At 39.6% G+C, this 21,889-nt stretch overlaps 1 protein-coding gene across 5 annotated transcripts in view; it reads left to right on the top strand.

The window, feature by feature from the left end:
• The window catches only part of MON2 (MON2 regulator of endosome-to-Golgi trafficking), a 97,521-nt gene that overhangs the window by 55,465 nt on the left and 20,167 nt on the right, over positions 1 to 21,889 (top strand). For 2 of the 5 annotated variants that reach the window (XM_075856779.1, XM_075856784.1), the window contains exons 25-33: positions 59 to 257; positions 1,938 to 2,566; positions 5,465 to 5,608; positions 7,772 to 7,789; positions 8,097 to 8,225; positions 9,502 to 9,692; positions 11,065 to 11,125; positions 11,971 to 12,094; positions 16,454 to 16,516. In XM_075856779.1, the coding sequence (XP_075712894.1) occupies positions 59 to 257; positions 1,938 to 2,566; positions 5,465 to 5,608; positions 7,772 to 7,789; positions 8,097 to 8,225; positions 9,502 to 9,692; positions 11,065 to 11,125; positions 11,971 to 12,094; positions 16,454 to 16,516 (1,558 nt within the window). The remainder of the gene's footprint in view (positions 1 to 58; positions 258 to 1,937; positions 2,567 to 5,464; positions 5,609 to 7,771; positions 7,790 to 8,096; positions 8,226 to 9,501; positions 9,693 to 11,064; positions 11,126 to 11,970; positions 12,095 to 16,453; positions 16,517 to 21,889) is intronic. The other 3 variants (XM_075856780.1, XM_075856781.1, XM_075856783.1) reach the window with 3 other exon arrangements.

Raw genomic sequence — 21,889 nt, 5'->3', positions numbered from 1 at the left:
TCTTCATAACGAGTTACTGACGTTAATCTAATTTTTTATTTTTCTTTACTTGCCCTAGGTTCTGTTCCACCTTTTAGATCAAGTTCGAGAGTCTTCTACAACAGCTGATAAGGAGAAGATTGAATCTGGAGGTGGAAATATTCTCATACACCACTCCAGGGACACAGCAGAAAAACAGTGGGCAGAAACTTGGGTATTAACCCTAGCGGGTGTAGCCAGAATATTTAACACTAGACGATACCTCTTGCAGCCATTAGGTGAGGTCCCTTTTTTATTTTATAAATTAAAACGTCTTTTAACCCTTTCATGACCAAGGGTCATTGATACCCCCGTGTCCAGGTCAAATTTCCATTTCTGATATTCACTTCTTTAAATGATATCTTTGCAACCGCTTTGAATATCACAACTATTTACTTTGTTTTTTACAAGACTTATGAGGCTTTAATTCTGTGTATGTATGTATACGTGTGTGTATGTATGTATATATATATATATATATATATATATATATGTGTATGTATGTGTGTGTGTATGTATGCATAGACATACATGCACACACCTATATACATTCACATATATATATATACATAGATACACACACACACATATATTCACATATATATACATAGATACACACACTCACACACACATATATTCACATATATATGTGTGTGTGTGTATATATATATATATATATATATATATACACAGATTGCGCCGCCACCCCCCCCTGTAGATTTCGCCATCCCCCCTGTAGATTGCACCTCCCCCCCTGTAGTTTGTAGATTGCACCATCCCTCCGTAATTGGCACCCCTTCCTGTAAATGGCACCTCTGTAGCTCCCTGTAGGAGCGGAATCGATCTGGCCGGGGATTCCACTCCAGGAGTAGCCCCTGACGTCCGTGTCCAAATATGGATAGTGACGCCAGTGGTTTCTCCAGTAGCAGAATCCACATTCAGATTGTCGACCAGGAATTCCGCTCCTAGAGAGAGCCCCTGACGGTGGACAGTGACGTCAGGGGCTCTCTCCCTAGAAGCGGGTTTCCATGGCACAGAGCGATCTGACACCGGTGATTCCACTCCTAGAGTGAGTTTAGGTGGTGCTATTTACAGGGAGGGTTGCTATCTACAGGGGGGCACTATTTACAGTGGGGATGGAGAGACGTCGTGGCTCCCTTTCGAAGTTTCCGTATGGCAGTCGTGAAGGGGTTAAAGGTCTTGTCTGGTTTAGAAAAACAGTTTTCCACTCACCCTTTTTTATACATTTTGAGTTAATTGTGGGGGAGGCTCCCTTGTTTGGTACCTTCATCCGTTAACCAAAGCGGCTACGTACAGTGTCTTCATCTCTTGAGCACCAAACATGATTTAAATGGGAACAATGTAATAATTTTCCCTGTGATGGCGCTACAGAGGAATTGAATAGTGGTAATAGGAGGAGGTGGCAGGCGGTGACTAGCAGGGCACTTTTTGTACCCCTTCTATACTTTAAATATGTGTTTAGATGCCCCAACTTTAGCTGGTGTCCGAAGCCCTGACATCAATCATCATTAGCTAGTAACCTTTCTGTGTCCAACTAGTATCCAGACCTGCTTAATGGGACACTTAAAGAAACTCTGCTATTCACACGATTGTAGCATCATATTGCCATATATCTCTTTCACTACTAATTGAGGTATTAAAAAATTAAAACCGCAAATATGGAGATGATTTCTAATCCCTTCTGTTACTTAGCAATGCAGGGCTGTCATTGACAACCTTTCTTTCTGTGCAACAGTGCAATTTTTACAAGAGTACTAGCCAAGCTGAGCTTGGGCAACACAACTAGCTATTGTGGCCTGTAAAAAATGTATTTCTTCATTGTATGATCTTTATTCCAGTACCTAAAGTGTCATACATATTTTGATTCCTTTCTCTATCTTTATTGCTTTTTAATGTAGGTGATTTTTCAAATGCCTGGGATGTTCTCCTGGATCACATTCAGTCTGCAGCTCTCAGCAAGAATAATGAAGTTTCCTTAGCCGCACTCAAAAGCTTACAGGAAATTTTGCAGATTGTTAGCCCAACTAGAGAAATTGAAAGGCCAGAGCCAATGTCTGGTATTTCAGTAACTGTACCCCCTTTTCTTGGACCAATTACAGCTGCTGGGCCTGGCAGAGCACTGACCAGAGCAGACTCTGCAGGAGAAAGACTTAACAGATATAATAGCTCTGAGCAGCCCATAGTCATGGATGAGATTGAAGACTCAGCACTGTGGTGGGCTGCATGGAACACCTGGTATAGAATTGGCTCAGAAAGTACAAAGCCTCCAACTACGTGTGACAAACTGACTTTTATTCCAAGCCAGCCGTTCCTCACAGCTTTAATTCAGATTTTCCCAGCTCTTTATCAGCACATCAAAACTGCTTTTAACATGGATGACCTACAAAAGCTTGGGGTTATATTACATGGGGCTGTGTCGGTGCCTATAAGCTCGGATGCCTCTCCTTTCATCCTCCCCTCTTATACTGAAGCAGTGTTGACAAGTCTGCAGGAATCTGTGCTTACAGCTTTGGATGTCCTTCAAAAGGTGAATGTCAGTCTCATCTTCACTTTTACATTTTTATTTTTTTTACTTTGATGCCATAAAAAAGTTTTAATAATCTAATGCTGGAAACTACAGTAAAACTAATTTTCAAATAAACTTTAAATGATCGCCAACTTTTCAGCAAACTTTGCATAAGTCTATAGTACAAGCGAATATAAGAGACTTTGTAATATATCTTATTAAGAAAAATGCCTCTTTCTCCACTGATCAGGCTCCTTCCCACCTCCCTCCTAACTGTTTACTCACTCTAAATATACTGTAAAATCTATCTCCTCAAGATTAGACAGACTGAGGGATCTGGGTATAGCTGCCCATAGAAGTCTATGGAGAGGGAAGGTGGAATGAGTAGAGTAGTAGCAGAGTGTGAGAGAGAGACAAACGCTGAAGCAGATTTATAGATGGAGCATGCAGAGGGTAATATTGCTTAAAAAAAAATGCCATATACAAGTCATATAATGGCCAAAAATAGTGTTATTCTTCATGTATACATATGACATCCTATTCTGAAAAGTCAGCTGAAACATTAGGTACACTTTTTAATAATTTAAACAGCTGAATAGTAACATTAAATCTTAAACTAATTTAAGAGTTTTTTAAATTTACTGTTCTTTGATTGTGAGATTGTAAGCACACAATTTGATCAAATTCCGTGAGCCCACCTAAATAATTAATATATTCTATGTTTGCATGTAGCTTAGTGCCAGTGGAGTGCTGCTGCATCTTCGTGCTTCTTCCCCTATGCATTGCAGCTACAACACCGACCTATTTATTTAACTTTTTTAGTAGGTGCTGACTAAATTGTTATATTCTTTAAGAGGCTCTGTCAACAGATTATCAAATCCCTATCTCCTGTTGAATGTGATGGGCGCTGCAATGTAGATAACAGCAAAGTTTTTTTTCTTTTAAAAACGATCATTTTTGCCCAAGTTATGAGCAATTTTATATTTATGCAAATGAGCTTTTCAATGGACAACTGGGCGTGTTTTCTTGTTTTACCAACTGGGCGTGTTTTCTTGTTTTACCAACTGGGCGTGTATTATGTTTTTACCAACTGGGCGTGTATTGTGTTTTTACCAACTAGGCGTTGTGAATATAAGTGTATGACGCTGACAAATCGGCATCATACACTTCTTATCATTCCGACCCAGCTTCTTTCACTGCAGACACACAGCGTGACGTCACCCACAGGTCCTTCAACCTTGGCGTCGGACAAAGAAGATACATCGGCTCCAGGCGTCCAAAAGGTTAATATGCTCGTCTCTAGGGAGTTTGCTATGCTTACCTGCACATGGTGATGCTGCTGCAAATTCAACTGTACTCTCTGACGCCTGGACCTGATATGTCTTCTCTCTTCCGACGTCAAGGTTGAAGGACCTGTGGGTGACCTCATCGTTCCCAACCAGCTTCTTTCACTGCAGACACACAGCGTGACGTCACCCACAGGTCCTTCAACCTTGGCGTCGGAAGAGAGAAGACACATCAGCTCCAGGCGTCAGAGAGTACAGTTGAATTTTCAGTAGCATCACCGTGTGCAGGTAAGCATAGCAAACTCCCTAGAGATCAGCATATTAACCTTTTGGACGCCTGGAGCCGATGTATCTTCTTTGTCCGACGACAAGGTTGAAGGACCTGTGGGTGACGTCACGCTGTGTGTCTGCAGTGAAAGAAGCTGGGTGGGAACGATGAGAAGTGTATGATGCTGATTTGTCAGCGTCATACACTTCTATTCACAACGCCCAGTTGGTAAAAACACTATACACGCCCAGTTGGTAAAAACACAATACACGCCGAGTTGGTAAAACGAGAAAACACGCCCAGTTGTCCATTGAAATGCTAATTTGCACAAATATAAAATTGCTCATAACTTGGGCAAAAATTATCGTTTTTCAAAAAAACAAACAACTTTGCGGTTCTCTACATTGCAGCGCCAATCACATTCAATAGGAGATAGGGATTTGATAATCTGGTGACAGAGCCTCTTTAATACAGTAATAAAGCCATGTTAGTATCCGATTAATGTTGCTACCTGTAGAAGTAATCGTTGTTAAATGCTTTGTCCACCTTTGCAATCTATTTGTTTTTTAGTGTCTCATTGTATTTAAATTTAAAAATTAAACGGTTTCGTGTCTACAGCTCCTATGCAGACTTGTGTCTCCATGGTAGCAGACATATCTGTCTCCATGGTAACAGACAACAAACAAACGCTGTGTGGTCTGATCCTGCAGGATCAGACTGCACATGGTTTGTTTGTTGACTGTTACTATGAAGATGGAAAGGTCTCCATAGGAGCTGTATACAGAAAAATCATAGGGAGTTCTCTATTAAGACTATTTGCAAAACTGCTTAATTTTTTTAGTTTTGACACGTTGGTTTGCGAATGCAGCAGTATTTCTATTTTAGCAGTCTGTATATTCCAGAGGGGATTTGTGGTATAAATTTCCCACAAAATACATTATGTAGATAAGAGTACACTCCTTTTTAATTACCCCAATAAAGTCATCTGAAAAAATAAAAACATTTTTATTTTAAAGAGCATGTATCATGACCGAGCTCTCTGTATTAAGGCATTCATCTATGCCCTAATAGAAAAACAAATGCCACCGTATTCTGAATAGCAACCACCGATCCTTTATTTTAAAAAAAAAGTTAACCCTGCAGACATTTGAGGAACTTAAATTGCCCATGGTTGCTTTGCTGGAGCCATTGGCAGAATACAAACAGCAGAATTTATGACAGCCTGTGGTATATGAATTTAGTGATCAGTGAGGTGGTGAATAACGGCTAGTAGCACAATTTCTAGAACATAATATTTAAAGTTGCTCCAAGATGAGGTTTTACTTTAGGATCTTCATTCTTATTTGTGCCTTTCTTTCCTTCTAGGCCATCTGTGTAGGACCAGAAAATATGCAGATCATGTATCCAGCAATTTTTGACCAGCTGTCTGCGTTTGTACAGTTTTCTTGTAAACCTCCTCAGTATGGCAAACTAGAAACAAAGCACATTGCTAATGCCAAATACAATCAGGTATGTATTATCAAGTCACCCTGCTGAGGATTTGTGTTAGTGAGTATTTTCCAATAAACCACTCTCTTCACCATCAATGTCACCACCACATACCGATGTGTCCTTCCTTACCTTTCCTCTTATCTCAACATATTTTGAGATGTGTGGTATGAGATGACCAGCTTTGAAAAAACAAAGAAACAGACCTGATTTTGCAAAACTCTTTCACGAGATGTTTATTCTATGTGTGGCCACCCAGTGGTTGTGATGTGATTTACATCTTGTCAAGCGTTTTAATGGCATGTCATGATCTTGTATTGAATTTTTAAATCCATATGTCTTAACAGGGCAACCCATTTAATAGCCCATGTATTCAGAGATGCAGCACATTTTCAGTACATTTTCTTACTTTCGGCTTTCAATTTCTTATACAGATCCAGATTTGTTTGTATAGCAAACCTCAGATACATTCTATTTACATGATTACATTCCAAAACCTCCTGCATTATTACTGGCAGCAGATGTCGGGATGATAATAATAGCTGTATTGGACGATATGCACATAAGGCATACAATCTTGAGTATCGTGATCCAGCATGCCAGAGGGCGAGGTTGGGTTGGGACTTGATGAGATCCCTCAACTTGTGTGGTCTACGCTAAAAGACAAACATCGATCTGGAAGGGATTTTGCTGTGGGTTTCAGTGACTAGATCTCATTAATATGTGTGCCCAGTTGAAATGGATAATTCTGTCGCTCCACTTGGTTGACTCGTGTGTATACGTCTAATCTGGTTTTTACGTAATTCAAGTTACTACAATTAATTGCTTGATAAAAAGGACAAAATTATTTAATTAATTGGCACTTTGCTAAATAAACACCTTAAAGGGTGCAATGACTGCAAATAAGATAAATTAAGGGAAAAAAAAGCAGTTCTTACCTATCCTTTCCCCCAGCGCTGTTCTTACCTATCCTTTCCCCCAGCGCTGTTCTTACCTATCCTTTCCCCCAGCGCTGTTCTTACCTATCCTTTCCCCCAGCGCTGTTCTTACCTATCCTTTCCCCCAGCGCTGTTCTTACCTATCCTTTCCCCCAGCGCTGTTCTTACCTATCCTTTCCCCCAGCGCTGTTCTTACCTATCCATTCCCCCAGCGCTGTTCTTACCTATCCATTCCCCCAGCGCTGTTCTTACCTATCCATTCCCCCAGCGCTGTTCTTACCTATCCATTCCCCCAGCGCTGTTCTTACCTATCCTTTCCCCCAGCGCTGTTCTTACCTATCCATTCCCCCAGCGCTGTTCTTACCTATCCATTCCCCCAGCGCTGTTCTTACCTATCCATTCCCCCAGCGCTGTTCTTACCTATCCTTTCCCCCAGCGCTGTTCTTACCTATCCTTTCCCCCAGCGCTGTTCTTACCTATCCTTTCCCCCAGCGCTGTTCTTACCTATCCTTTCCCCCAGCGCTGTTCTTACCTATCCTTTCCCCCAGCGCTGTTCTTACCTATCCATTCCCCCAGCGCTGTTCTTACCTATCCATTCCCCCAGCGCTGTTCTTACCTATCCTTTCCCCCAGCGCTGTTCTTACCTATCCTTTCCCCCAGCGCTGTTCTTACCTATCCTTTCCCCCAGCGCTGTTCTTACCTATCCTTTCCCCCAGCGCTGTTCTTACCTATCCTTTCCCCCAGCGCTGTTCTTACCTATCCTTTCCCCCAGCGCTGTTCTTACCTATCCTTTCCCCCAGCGCTGTTCTTACCTATCCTTTCCCCCAGCGCTGATGCTTCGGCGACACTCCTGGTGATGGTTTACATGCATGTAGCATGTGACCACTGCAGTCAATCAGAGGACTCGGCACTAACAAACTGATTTTTGGCATACCAGAAATACAACACCCAACCACTGAGCTCTCTGGCTAAATCAGTCACATGTTATGTGCATGTAAACAATCACCGAGAGTGTCGCCGGAGCCTTCGTGCTGAATCACTGGGGAAAAAGATTGGAAAGTATTGCTTCGGTTCCTAATTTGTCTCATTTACATCCATTGCAAAAAAAAATGTTCAGAACCCGGATAAGCCCTTTAAATGATTATGCATCATACCCTCATCAAAATTAACATGTATATGTCTGTGAATTTATCTGAATTAACTTCTCTCGTTCTGTTTATTCTGCAACAAAATGGAAACACAATAGATCCAACTTTTTGCACCGGTGAGTGACATTTCCTTAAAAATTGCCCTGTCCTGACCAAATAAAAAATGAATAATAAAACTAGTAATAATCATGAGCGCCTCCTTCTGTACACTGGAAAACGGACAATGGGTATTTCCTTGTATGGAGATTTTTCTTACTTTTTCTATGGGCATGCAAGGTGCTTGTTTCTGCTTTCCTTTTTAGTTTTTCGGTTCACTCCCAACAAGATCACCAAGCATGCAGAACATGTCTAGTTCTTATCACGGCAAGTGATTTTTCTAGTTCTAGTCTCGACATTTCATGTATAATGTTTCATTTGTTCCAGGCAGAGTGGGTTGCCTTAAATTATGTACCTTTTGCTGAAAAATCCTTGGAAGTCATGGTTGACTTGTACCAGAAAACTGCATGTCATAAAGCTGTAGTGAACGAAAAGGTTCTCCAAAATATTATTCGGGTATGTATGACTTTGTTTGTGGGGTCAAGGGGGATTGCCCATTCATTCTGTCAATTGGTTCGAATCCCAGTAGTCCAAATCCCACCAGTCAGCAAGTACTGTATATGCGATATTCTGTCACGTGCTATAACTGGAAAACCCTTTGTCACATGAAGATTACCCCTGCCCATATGCCGCATTAGGGAATATAGATGTCATAGAGGGGGTGCCCTTCTCGTGACTCCCCTCTCTGGGCCAGAATGGAGAGCCGCTATGGCAGACCCAGCCATTTCACTGATGGGCCGCTACGTAATGCTGCATTTCCCCTGCAGCGGATGCTACAGAGGAGATTTCTGACCCGAAGTGACCTACAGGTCTCTCTGATCGCTGGAGGTTAGAGGACCTGTGTGATCATCTTCTACTTCTGCTTATAGATATAAATTACAGAAGTGTGTTGTGCTGAATAGACTGTATAGTATTTGCCTTATTAAGGGTGGATAAAATTAATGTGCATTCTTATAAGCCAAATACATCCCTCCATTAGCCAACTTCTTAGTGGCCAGGAACAAGAACTTTTCATAGACCTAAGTAGAAAACAACCGCAATATTGGACTCCATTAACTATTTTTGCGTTGTATTTCCGACATGGCCATGAAAATTTGCTCCGCCATGTTCCGCGTTTAGTTGTCCGACTAGTTCATTTGGGAAATATAACATGCTGGCTTATCGCTGAAAGTGACGATATAGATTATTTCGACTACAGGCTGGCTTAAGTGAGCCAACATGTATATATTCGGGAAGGGCATAATAAGCTATTTGCTTATATACTTAGATCTTGGTTATAAAGGAAGTGGTTCCAATAATATAACTGATAATGGTGCAGGGAGGCCTGTCTGCTGCCCTTCATGCAGAATCTGGGGTGCTATAAATGGATTTGGATCTCTCTCACTTGTTAAGGGAGAAGTTTCCATAATAAAAGCATTCAATAAGACATTTCTGTTTATACGTTTTCCCCAATCCATAAAGAGAACTCTTCAAACTTTTAACCACCAGATGTCAGTAAAGACAACTGCCATATCGCACCAAATAAGTCCAGTCAAGGAGAAGAACATACACTTTTGACAAGCTATATACTGTCAACATAGCAATAATCCAACGTAGCAATACAATGCAAAAGAGAAAAATACAGAAGTACCCTTTTATGTTTCATTTTTTAGTTTCATAACATACATTCTTAATTTTAAATTGCACAATATTCTCCCTAAGTTTTATATACATGTCCCCTTTTTTTTGTCAGACTCTTAGGGTGCCATTGAGCCTGAAGTATGCTTGCCCATCAGAAAGCACATGGAAGTTGGCTGTATCCTCTCTATTGAAGGTGCTTTCAGTTGGGTTACCAGTTGCACGACAACATGCGTCTTCTGGAAAGTTTGAAAGCATGTGGCCTGAACTGGCAAACACATTTGAAGACTTTTTATTTACAAAAAGGTAACGTATGAAGGTATTCAATGAAGGGTATGAAGGGTTCAGTCTACAAGTGTCACTGTCAGAATGTAGATTTTAGTATATTTCATGAATCAAGATTTCTTATATACATTTTTTTTTATTGCTGACATTATCTACTTGGTCATCATTAAACACTAATGTAATGTCAACTAATTTGTGACATTTGAAGCTACTATTATTTTTTAATTGGAGCTCTGGCTTGGACCGACTTTAAAAGTCACATTTAGGTTTTGGCAAATTTTTCAGATGTTTTTTTAATAAAAAAACTTGCCATTGAAGTTAACCTATGGCAACATCCAACGTACAGTTCTGTCGGATGTGCGCCATCGCAACATGGCACAGACTTAGGAGCTATTTAAACCCTCAGATGTCGCGCTCAATAGCGATTGCTGCATCTGAGCGCTTAGACAGCTCTAATATGAAAAGAAATAAACACAAAAAATCCTAAAATGAAAAAATTGGCTACGTCTCCAAGGGGTTACTAACATTTTTATGTAAATCCTAATCGCGTTTTGCAGTAAGCAACTTTTTGCGTTTTGATTCAATCATTTTATATAGCAGCATGACCCATGTGTTGCATTTTAGAGGCGTTTATGTGGCTATTTATTTTTCGTTGATTTTCAGATGAATGGTGCTGTATTTTCGCTCCCTGCACAGCCGGTGGCCAGTAGCACTGCTGTGCAAGGAAAAACTAAAGCACTAAACCAGCACTCTGCCCCTTCATACTAATGGTTGGTGAGGGTCCTGCAGTCAGATCCTCATTGACCAGTGAGTAATGGCATGTCCCAGCAATATGCATTACTTTCTGTGATAGAAAAACCCATTTAACTCTCACTAGCAGCCAAAAGTATGAGGACGTCTTTTAGATAGTCAGTATTTTCAATATGCTACCGAAGTATGTAATTCATAAGCGTTTTGTGCAGATAGTTTTATTTTCATATGTTTCACACATTTCATAAATACACTTCAGCGTTTTTTTTCCTACGGTATGAATCCTGTCTGCAATTGAAATTAAAAAAGTGTCAGTATCCAGAAGGGGCTAGTTATTTAACCTGCGGCTTTCTGCAAGGTGGGCAAGAACATGCTCCTTTCTTAAGGACTGTAGTGCGTGGAGTCCCTTAGCAGACCAGTATTACTAGACTTCTTTTTCTTGGAATTCTGAAGTATTTTAATATCTTGTATGTGAAGCGGTAAACCAGCACATGTGAAATGATGTCCACACAAAGGCTTGGATTGGAATCCAGAGACTTTCTATGTATGCATAACTTTGAAATGTTATTCCACACAAAGCATCACTTTACTTCCTGGAACCGCCACTAGTGTAATACTGTTTTCCCCTGTTTTCTTTTTCTAGCTCACCTCCAGATAATCTTTCAATTGAAGAGTTTCAAAGAAACGAGAGTATTGATGTAGAGGTGAGTGGAGCGAGAAGAGAGAGCGCTCTTTGTAATTCCATCTGTGTGAGGAGGGGATAGAAAAATGCCAATATTCTCTTGCTGGTAACTCAAGCAAGCTCATACAAAATTTCATGGACAAATACAGATTTTCAGTGAATTAAACTGCCGCATGCAAGAAACATAAAAGAGCCGGATTATGATGTACATCATATAAATCATAAGCAAATTTCTTATGGACCTGAACGGTCAGTATGGGAATAACAGGCTATATTCTACAAAAAGTTTACTTACTAGAAGACCTTACAAGGCAAATGTTGGACTTTTTTTCTGTATAGTTCTTTTGTGTTTGTTCACAAATCCCCGCTTTTTTTCTTGAACAAAAGGAACACACATTTATTTCTTCCTCAAACACATAATTCGTTGGAAATACAAAAAACATCCTTAGGATAAGCCACCAATGTTTTATCAATGGGGTTCCAACCTGCCGATCAGCAGAATTATGGGTCCTCCGTTTCTGCATTGTGCAGTGGTGACTTTGTTCAGCCTACTGAGCAAATATTAATGGCCTAGCCTACGGATTTTGCACCAATGTTTTAGCACTGGAAAAACCCTTTACGTTGTCAAGCGACCATGATTTTTAGGTACATCTTGGATTTTGAAGAGCTGCTCGTGAAAACCTGAATTGTTTTCTTTAGAGGAGGTCTCCATGATTAGGACAAAATGGGCATGTTTTATAACAGAGTTTTATGTAATAAGTGTTACATCTGGGAGGATCTGTATAAGGGTCTGTGCATCAGAAGTGTTTATTAATATTGCATTTGTGCAATCATTTGAATTATTAACATTGTTCTTGTTTGTTTTAGGTTGTCCAGTTGATCAGTTCAGAGATACTGCCATATGCCAACTTTATTCCAAAGGACTTTGTTGGAAAAATCATGACCATGCTTAATAAAGGATCCATACACTCGCAGTCATCTTCATTTACTGGTAAGTTTACTAAAAACCTACACGTTTTATTTCTGTGGAAACCTGAGCAGTCCTGAAGCCCTGGGAACTTGTATGTTGTGCTGTCTCTAGATTCCTGGGAAAAACATTTCATTTATACTAGGGCCTAACTTGGTATTATGTGTTCCTCCAAAATCCTGTTTTGCTGGTGTTTTTTGTAGGGTAAGTTTGCCTGAGGACCAATGTTACAAAATACTATTTCACATCACTGGGCTGGCAGCAGCAGTTGTCATAACCGTGCCCTTCCTTTCTGGCATCCATCAGTGCTCTGCATTTTTTGGCTGATTCTCCAGAGTTTTTGAGCAGGGCAGGGGCATGTTGTCAACGCTCAGATGTCAGAAAGGGGGCCTGCTTATGGGAAGTGCACGTAGGCTTTTGAATCGATACCTGAAGTTATCATGAAATACAATAAATGAAACCTGATCATACACGTTGGATAAAAGTTTAATGTGTATAAGGGCCGACCATCCCCTTCCTTTCCCCGAGGGCAGGTGTTTGTTTTTTCACCTATCAGGCATGTTGGCTTATTACCCTATTGAAATAAACATTCATGCTAAGCATACATGTCTATGGTGGAGTTGGGTGAAATAACGGTCTGCTAACTAACGTTTGTCCAACAACTATATTGTGGCCAGCTTAAGTTTTTTGACAATGTCAGGCTATTACATGTATGAGTTATACTGAAAAAAAAGAAATAAATACATTACCGTACATAGATAGACGGAAAGATAGACGGACAGATAGATATGAGATAGATATGAGATAGATATGAGATAGATATGAGATAGATATGAGATAGATATGAGATAGATATGAGATAGATATGAGATAGATATGAGATAGATATGAGATAGATATGAGATAGATATGAGATAGATATGAGATAGATATGAGATAGATATGAGATAGATATGAGATAGATATGAGATAGATATGAGATAGATATGAGATGGATATGAGATGGCTATGAGATGGATGGATATGAGATGGATGGCTATGAGATAGATGGCTATGAGATAGATGGCTATGAGATAGATGGCTATGAGATAGATGGCTATGAGATAGATGGCTATGAGATAGATGGCTATGAGATAGATGGCTATGAGATAGATGGCTATGAGATAGATGGCTATGAGATAGATGGCTATGAGATAGATAGATGGCTATGAGATAGATAGATGGCTATGAGATAGATAGATGGCTATGAGATAGATAGATGGCTATGAGATAGATAGATGGCTATGAGATAGATAGATGGCTATGAGATAGATAGATGGCTATGAGATAGATAGATGGCTATGAGATAGATAGATGGCTATGAGATAGATAGATGGCTATGAGATAGATAGATGGCTATGAGATAGATAGATGGCTATGAGATAGATAGATGGCTATGAGATAGATAGATGGCTATGAGATAGATAGATGGCTATGAGATAGATAGATGGCTATGAGATAGATAGATGGCTATGAGATAGATAGATGGCTATGAGATAGATAGATGGCTATGAGATAGATAGATGGCTATGAGATAGATAGATGGCTATGAGATAGATAGATGGCTATGAGATAGATAGATGGCTATGAGATAGATAGATGGCTATGAGATAGATAGATGGCTATGAGATATGAGATAGATAGATATGAGAGAGATAGATATGAGAGAGATAGATATGAGAGAGATAGATAGATAGATAGATAGATGGATAGATATGAGATAGATAGATAGATAGATATACATATACACACACAAATGACTAGGATTATTTTTTTGGCCAAACACAGTTTAGCCTTGTTAGACTATGAAAGTAATTTTGGGTCTTTTCCTGAATGGCATGGCTTTAAATATGTACAAAAATAGGATCCTCTCACTGGGAGCAAACCTGTAATTTTATACAAATCTTTCATTAAGCCCTGTGTGTTTGTAGCGATCATAGCCAGACACAAGACCAGTGTTTGTGGCTTAAGATTGTTCATGCGGCGCACCAGATTAAAGTGAAGCTTTACTTCATTAGCTACACAGTCAGTAGATTTAAAAACTTCATAAACTTTTTGCCGTTTTTTAATTTTGCTTTTTATTTTCTCTGTTTCTAATCTATGTAGAAATATAACTGCGGCTGTATAGATGAAAGAGAGAAGTGAGACTGATGTGGATACTTGTCCCCTGTAGATAGATCTACAATGCTCTCGGAAAGTCTTCAGACCCTTTTCATTTTTTTCACGTTTTGTTCTGTTGAGGCCTTGTGATAATATAAAAAAAAATCAAGTTTTTCCCATCATTCTGCACTCAATAACCCAAAAAACAAAGTGAAAACAGGATGTAAGTAATCTTTGCTAATTTATTAAAAGGGAAAAACTAAAATTATTGCATTGACATAAGTATTCAGACACTTTAATCAGTACTTAGTTGAAGCACCTTTGGCAGCGATAACAGTCTCCCAGGTTTCTTGGGTATGCTGCCAGAAAGTTAGCCCACCTGAATTTGGGGATTTTCTGCTTTTCTTCTCTGCGGCTCCTCTCAAGTTCTGTCAGGTTGGATGGGGACTGTCAGTGGACAGCCATTTTCAGGTCTCTCTAAACATATTTGATTGGGTTCAGGTCAGGGCTCTGGCCGGGCAACTCCAGCACATTCACAGAGTTGTCCCTAAGTCACTCCTGTGTTGTCTTGACTGTTTGTTTAGGGTCATTGTCTTGTTGGAAGTTGAACCTTCGGCCCAGTCTGAGGTCCAGAGCCCTCTGGATCAGGTTTTCATTAAGAATATCTCTGTGCTTTGCTCTATTCATATTTCCCTCAACCCTGACCTGTCTTCATGTCCCAGCCGCTGAAAAACAAGCTCATAGCATGATGCTGCCACAACCATGCTTCACTCTAGGGATGGTAATGGGCAGGTGATGAGCAGTGCCTGGTTTCCTCCAGACATGACGCGTAGAATTGAGGCCAAAAAGTTCAATCTTCGTTTTAACAGACCACAAAATCTTGTTTCTCACAGTCTGAGAGTCCTTTTTTTTTTTTTTTTTTGCAAACTCCAGACGGGCTTTCATGTGTATTTTACTGAGCAGAGGCTTCTTTCTGGCAACTCTGCTATAAGGCTCAGATTGGTGGAGTTCTACAGTGTTGGTTCTGGAAATTTCTGCCATCTGCACACAGGATCTTTTGAGCTCAGCCAAAGTGACCATTATGTTTTTGGCCACCTCTCTTACCAAGGGCCTTCTCCCCCTGATTACTTTGTTTGGTAGGGCGGCCAGCACTAGGAAGAGTCCTGGTTGTTCCAAACTTCTTCCATTTAAGAATTGTGGAGGCCACTGTGCTGTTGTAAACTTTTTCAGTGCAGCAGAATTTTTTTTGTACCGTCTCCAGATCTGTGGCTCCACACAATCCTATCTATGAGCTCTACAGGCAGTTATTTCCTCCCCATGGCTTTTTTTTTTGCTCTGATATGCATTGTCAGCTATGAGACCTTATATAGACAGGGGTGTGTCTTTCCAGATCATGTCCAATCAAATGAATTTACCACAGGTGGACTCCAATCAAGGTGTAGAAACATTTCAAAGATGATCTAGAGAAATAGGAGGCCCCAGAGCTAAATTTTCAAGTGTCATAGCAAAGGGTCTGAATATTTATGTCCACAAGAAATTAGAGTTTTTTGAATTTTTTATAAATTTGCAAAAATGTCTAAAATTTGGTTTTCACTTTGTCAATATGGGGTATTGAGTGCAGAATGATAAGGAAAAACTTGAATTTTATTTTAGCACAAGGCCTCAACATAAAAAATGTGAAAAAAGTGAGAGGGTCTGAAGACTTTCCGAATGCACTGTAAATAGATATTTGTTAATTGACGCTGTGCTCGCTATGGTTGATACTGGTATTCTTGTTTTGAACTTCCGTGTAGGGAAGCAGTCCAACACGCTAGTAAGGTATAGTTTTATTTCTTGGAAGACAGGGCCCCTGTTATTAGTTTTTTACTTTTTGTTATATAGTGTAACAAGCACAGTGCAAATCAATACAAATAGTTTTGACCCTTATGGCAGGTCCTCTTTAAATAAAGTAGGCTTGATGTGCGTCCCCCACAGGAAAAAATAACAAACTTCTCAGGAAATTCCAAAAGTTAATTTCACAAGTGCGGCTTTCCAGGCACGGGTGTGACATTATATGACCCACTGTGTGAGATTTCTGAAAATCCCACTTATGTGTAAAGTTTTTAGAATTCCCTGTCTAGAAGAAATAAACTGCAGTATGAAGCAGAAGATAGGTAGTGAGTTATCCGTAGTTTCCTCCATGAATAAAATTGTAGTCTAGCCGTGTGTGTTTGGAAACTTGTCCATGATTTGTTTTTCATTCAGGGGACCAGGAGGGACCCCCCATGAAACCTACCACTGGACCGCAGATGAGTATATTAAAAGAAGGTAATATAGTTCGCTTTGCTGCAGCAATTGCAGCTGTGCGATATTATCTTTTAGTATATACATAAAAAATTCTAATCGCGCTCAGTATAGCATATTTAGGTATTGTTCATATTTTTTTGTTCCTTTTTATTTTATTTAATAAAAGTTGCATCCTTATATACTATTTGCGTAGAGTATTTACACATGACACAAGAAATAGAAGAAAAAAATGTGCACAACCCATTTATATTCCCAACTCTTGCTGGAGGAAAAAAAAAGGGAAAAGAAAAAGTTATACATAGTATTTATTCAACCATTGTTTTCCAATATTCATCACCACAGTCTATTTACGCTGTTTTTGTACTGAAATGCAACCAAGCTAATAAAGATGATGGAACCCTATTTTTCTGTTTCTGTATAATAACCCTTTTAGCTAGGAAGAGTGTCCTTAGTTTAATGTTTTTAGCCTTTTGAGGCGCTCTAATAGCGGAATCATCCTCAAAACACACGTACGTATATTCATAGGTGTTTGTAATTGATATAGCTCTTCTAATGTATGCCTTATTTCTCCCCTGTAACTAACTAGCTTGGGTCATATCCAAAACATATGATTCATATCTGGACCCCTATTCTTACACCTCAGGCATTCATCATTTTCTCTGATTCCAAATGCACTCAACTTTTTTTTTTTTTAAGAGTATAGTAGGCCATGTGCACCGTATATATCTGTGACACGTAATAGGAATTCTTCTACAGCAAACTAGGTAGGAGCTCTAATGTTCTTAACCATCGTAAAGTTATCCAAATCCCCATTCCATCTATATTGGACAGACACTACACAGCATTTTGTCAATTTAATTTATTGTTTATGTTGGATATTGACGCTTTTTTTAAATTCCGTTTAAGTTAAAAATCAAAAAAAAAATTCCTTCCTAAAACAATCCGATGTGATTTGTGCAGGTATGGTACGTCTATTCTGTAAATAGTGGAAAAAAAATATATTTTCCAATGCAACTCATCCCATAGCTGTAACAAATATATAAATATTTTAAATTATATAGAGCGCGTCTGTTCTATGCCAGAAAGGCTGGTACGCTAATATTTCAAAGTGCTCCCGTTTACTATCCCAAATGGGGCTAAAAGAAAAAAAGCCATCTGAATCCAAATTTATTTTCGAACATTTGGAAACTTGGTGTAGCGTGGGCATTTGGGGTGATATCTTGTAAAATGTATTAATAATTCGACATTCCATTAGTGAAAAAATATTATAAATCATATAGTGTCTCAATTTCATGTCCAGACAGATATTTTATGGGTTCTGCTACCCAACCAATTAAATGTTGCAGCTGTGGCACCATAAAATATAACGAAATCTAGAATTGCCATACTCCAGTGACTAATTGGTAAATAGATTATTTAAATTTAAGTCCTGTATCATACCATCCAAAGATTTAAAAATCCCATAAGGTATCATAATTGGATCACTATGCAAAAAATAAACCACCTTTGGTAATATTACCTTTTTATTGAGACGAAATCTTGCGACATCAATGGAGAAATGAAGGTGTCGCCATCTCCTGAACGTGCTACTACTTGGTTTCAATAGTGGAACAATATTTAAAGAGGCTCTGTCACCAGATTTTGCAACCCCTATCTGCTATTGCAGCAGATCGGCGCTGCAATGTAGATTACAGTAACGTTTTTATTTTTAAAAAACTAGCATTTTTGGCCAAGTTATGACCATTTTCGTATTTATTCAAATGAGGCTTGCAAAAGTACAACTGGGCGTGTTGAAAAGTAAAAGTACAACTGGGCGTGTATTATGTGCGTACATCGGGGCGTGTTTACTACTTTTACTAGCTGGGCTTTCTGATGAGAAGTATCATCCACTTCTCTTCAGAACGCCCAGCTTCTGGCAGTGCAGATCTGTGACGTCACTCACAGGTCCTGCATCGTGTCGGCACCAGAGGCTACAGATGATTCTGCAGCAGCATCGGCATTTGCAGGTAAGTAGCTACATGGACTTACCTGCAAACGCCGATGCTGCTGCAGAATCATCTGTAGCCTCTGGTGCCGACACGATGCAGGACCTGTGAGTGACGTCACAGATCTGCACTGCCAGAAGCTGGGCGTTCTGAAGAGAAGTGGATGATACTTCTCATCAGAAAGCCCAGCTAGTAAAAGTAGTAAACACGCCCCGATGTACGCACATAATACACGCCCAGTTGTACTTTTACTTTTCAACACGCCCAGTTGTACTTTTGCAAGCCTCATTTGCATAAATACGAAAATGGTCATAACTTGGCCAAAAATGCTTGTTTTTAAAAAATAAAAATGTTACTGTAATCTACATTGCAGCGCCGATCTGCTGCAATAGCAGATAGGGGTTGCAAAATCTGGTGACAGAGCCTCTTTAACTCCACAGTCCGCAGTATTATGAATATTTTAATCCCTAGATAATTAAATTGATAAGAGTTGTCAATTAAAACTCCCGCTATTGATGGCGGCAACTACTGATTTGGAGAGAGAAGAGCTGACTTCTACCAGTTTACTCTAACATCTGAGTATTCATAACATTTTTCAACTACCTCAAATACCCTAGGAGAAGAGTACCCAGCATTTCCTATAAGTATAAGCATGTCATCTGCATAAAGTATAGCTTCTTCTTCCCTGGGCTATGCCTCAAACCCTCAATAGCTGGTCTAAATTTTATATACGCTGCCAGGGGCTCCATTATTAAAGCAAAGTTTCATTCAACATGGTCAAAAGTTTTGACGTGTCTAATGATAAAATTGCACAATAGGTGTACGTGAGACATGTTTAGGCACACCTATGTGGTTGCTGAAATCCTCACCCTGGAAAAGGAGTTTATCTTCACATGCTGAATAGGAAGTGTAACTGCTCCCTAACCCCTCTCTTCTGCTCTTGGAGTTCTGGTAACAGCGGAGCACAGCGAGCTTGACTGTTTCTGGAATTCCCACCCACCTCTCCACTGATGCCTCCACCTTGATGCGGCCACCTCTCCAGGCAGAAAGGGATCAAGGGACATGTCCTGTGGATATGCCCTAAATCAGTAAAATCAGAATACCCCTTTTAAAGTGAGCTGTTCGATCATCAAAAAAAGCTTATTTCAGCATTGCATCATAGTACTGCAAGTGGCACATTGTTGGTTCAGGTGCATTGTCAGGAGCAGGCTCGGTAGCCGAGGTCTCTGCAGCATCCGAGTTTATTGATGCCACAGTAATCATAAGTATGACTTTAATATCTGTGTATTGCACTGGATTTGATTGTTACTGACGATACCCATTGGGGTCTCTTTATTCAATATTTGTCCAATTTACAATCAAAACCTTTTTCATGTTCAACTTGTAAATTGTTTTTTTTTAATAGGAGTTTGTGTTTGGCCTTGAGGTTTTTCTTTTGTTGCACTAGCAGACCGCGTCATGGCGACAAGACCAAATAAGTGTTGCATACTTGGATATCTTTTCAAGTAGGGCTCAGTCCAGATAAGCTAGAATACTTGGGTATTGCCCTTTTAGTGACCAGTCCAAATAAGTAAAATAGAGTACGGTACTTGGATATCTGTCACCTTTAGAGTTTAAAAAGCTTTTTACTTTCCTTGCGTCTACGTTTAAGGAGTCCAAAATCATAAAACCATGTATAGAGAAAGTACAGCAGTTTTTGCCTCTCACTATCTTGAGTTAATCTCTGTAAGATTGCAGCTCTTCTTACGCAACACAGGCAGCAGGCATCCAAACCCCCATCACTTCCAGCCATATGCATGCGGGCCGGTAGGAATAACTATCTAAGGTGTATGGTCACCTTTGCATTTGTACCTAAAACTTGCAACCAAGCAGAGGCCTACATGCAAAAACCACTGGATTTACATTTGTGGATGAAGCCTAACACATCGTGCACTCTTCAAACCGCTACAGTGCTACAAAAATTGTGTGTTTTTTTTTTGTTTTTGTTTTTTGAGAAAGCACACAGCTTGCTATGTATTAAAAATTCAACTTATGTGGGAATTTCAATTGCAAAACACATTTTTAAATCCCCCCCCCCCCCATGTTTTAGTGTAGGTGAAATAAAGCACACTGCATGGTTTTTTACCTCCACATTGCCAAATTTCACTTTTCCATCCAACCTTTACCTCCTGTGTTCATGACAATGGTGCAATAATGTTCTTGTAGCAGCCGATTGACCTCCCGACGCAGTCTTTCAGCTCCAAGTCCCAGAATTCTCTGCTGCAGCCTTCTCAAAAGACGTAATTCTGAGTGCCGATTGTCTCTTATCCACAGGAGCGAGTTCTATCAAAACTTCATCTTTAAAGTGCCCACACTTTTAAAATGCTGTGTTCACTTCACTTCTGAGGACTTTGTGTTTATGAAAATGTAGTGAAAAAAAAAACATAACGCTCATGTGCCGGTTCATGACTCTCGCAATACAGTGAATAGAGCAGTTTAAGGAACTACTGCACATGCTCGGCCACAATTTCTGAATAGCATACAGGACGCCCATAGAAATAAGAACAAAACAATAGACTAGGTGACATTACAAGGTTAAGCTTATTTACAAAAAACATAGAAAAGCTTTGATATTATTACATTTTGTGTTCTCTAACTTTTTCAATCGGAAAGAATTAAGATTATTTATCGTAACCAGAATACCCCTTTAATAATTTATATGCACAACCATACTCACAAAATTTTACATCAGTGATTTTTAGCAGAAACTACATAAAAAAAATTAACTTTGCCACTAAAATGCTTGCTCAAGTAGACCCCTAATGCAAACAAAATGTACTCTGCAACAAACTAAGAAGTGGGTAGGTAACTTAGAGCTAGTTGCAATTTTTTATTTATTTATTTTATTTTTATGGTGATAGGCAGTTGGTGGAAATGTTATTTCTGTCTGACAGAAATCGGTTACATCGGTCATAAATTTATTAGACATTTTTCTCTAGCGATAATTGCTTTAGCTGTAGTATAAAACGGGTATCGCTAGAGTTGGGGTCAGAGGATTTTACACTAAAGATCGTTTAGCGACAGGGACAGTGTCAAATTTATACATTTTTTATCTATGTTTGTGTGTTTGGTGTGAGTGCTTCGTGTGACTTGATGCCGCAATCCGGATGCTGGAAAAAGTCCGGGTTGTGGAGTCAATAATCGTCCGAATTAGGCGCAAAGGGATGATTAAATGACCAACTTCTCATCATCTCACTCCCTTTCTTTGGAGAAAAACAAAAAAACACCTATAATGTGGCAATCGCAGAGCAAATATTCTTTCTGATTTGATAAGGACGTGTGGTAACATGTAACCCCTTCACCTGTGTTCATCTATAGCCATACAGGGACAGGTGGAGGATCACAGATCTTCCTCCTCTCTCTGCATGCT

Source organism: Rhinoderma darwinii, chromosome 3 (assembly GCF_050947455.1).
Source record: "Rhinoderma darwinii isolate aRhiDar2 chromosome 3, aRhiDar2.hap1, whole genome shotgun sequence".
NCBI classification, from domain to species: domain Eukaryota; kingdom Metazoa; phylum Chordata; class Amphibia; order Anura; family Rhinodermatidae; genus Rhinoderma; species Rhinoderma darwinii.
This window is presented reverse-complemented; position numbering and strand designations above follow the sequence as displayed.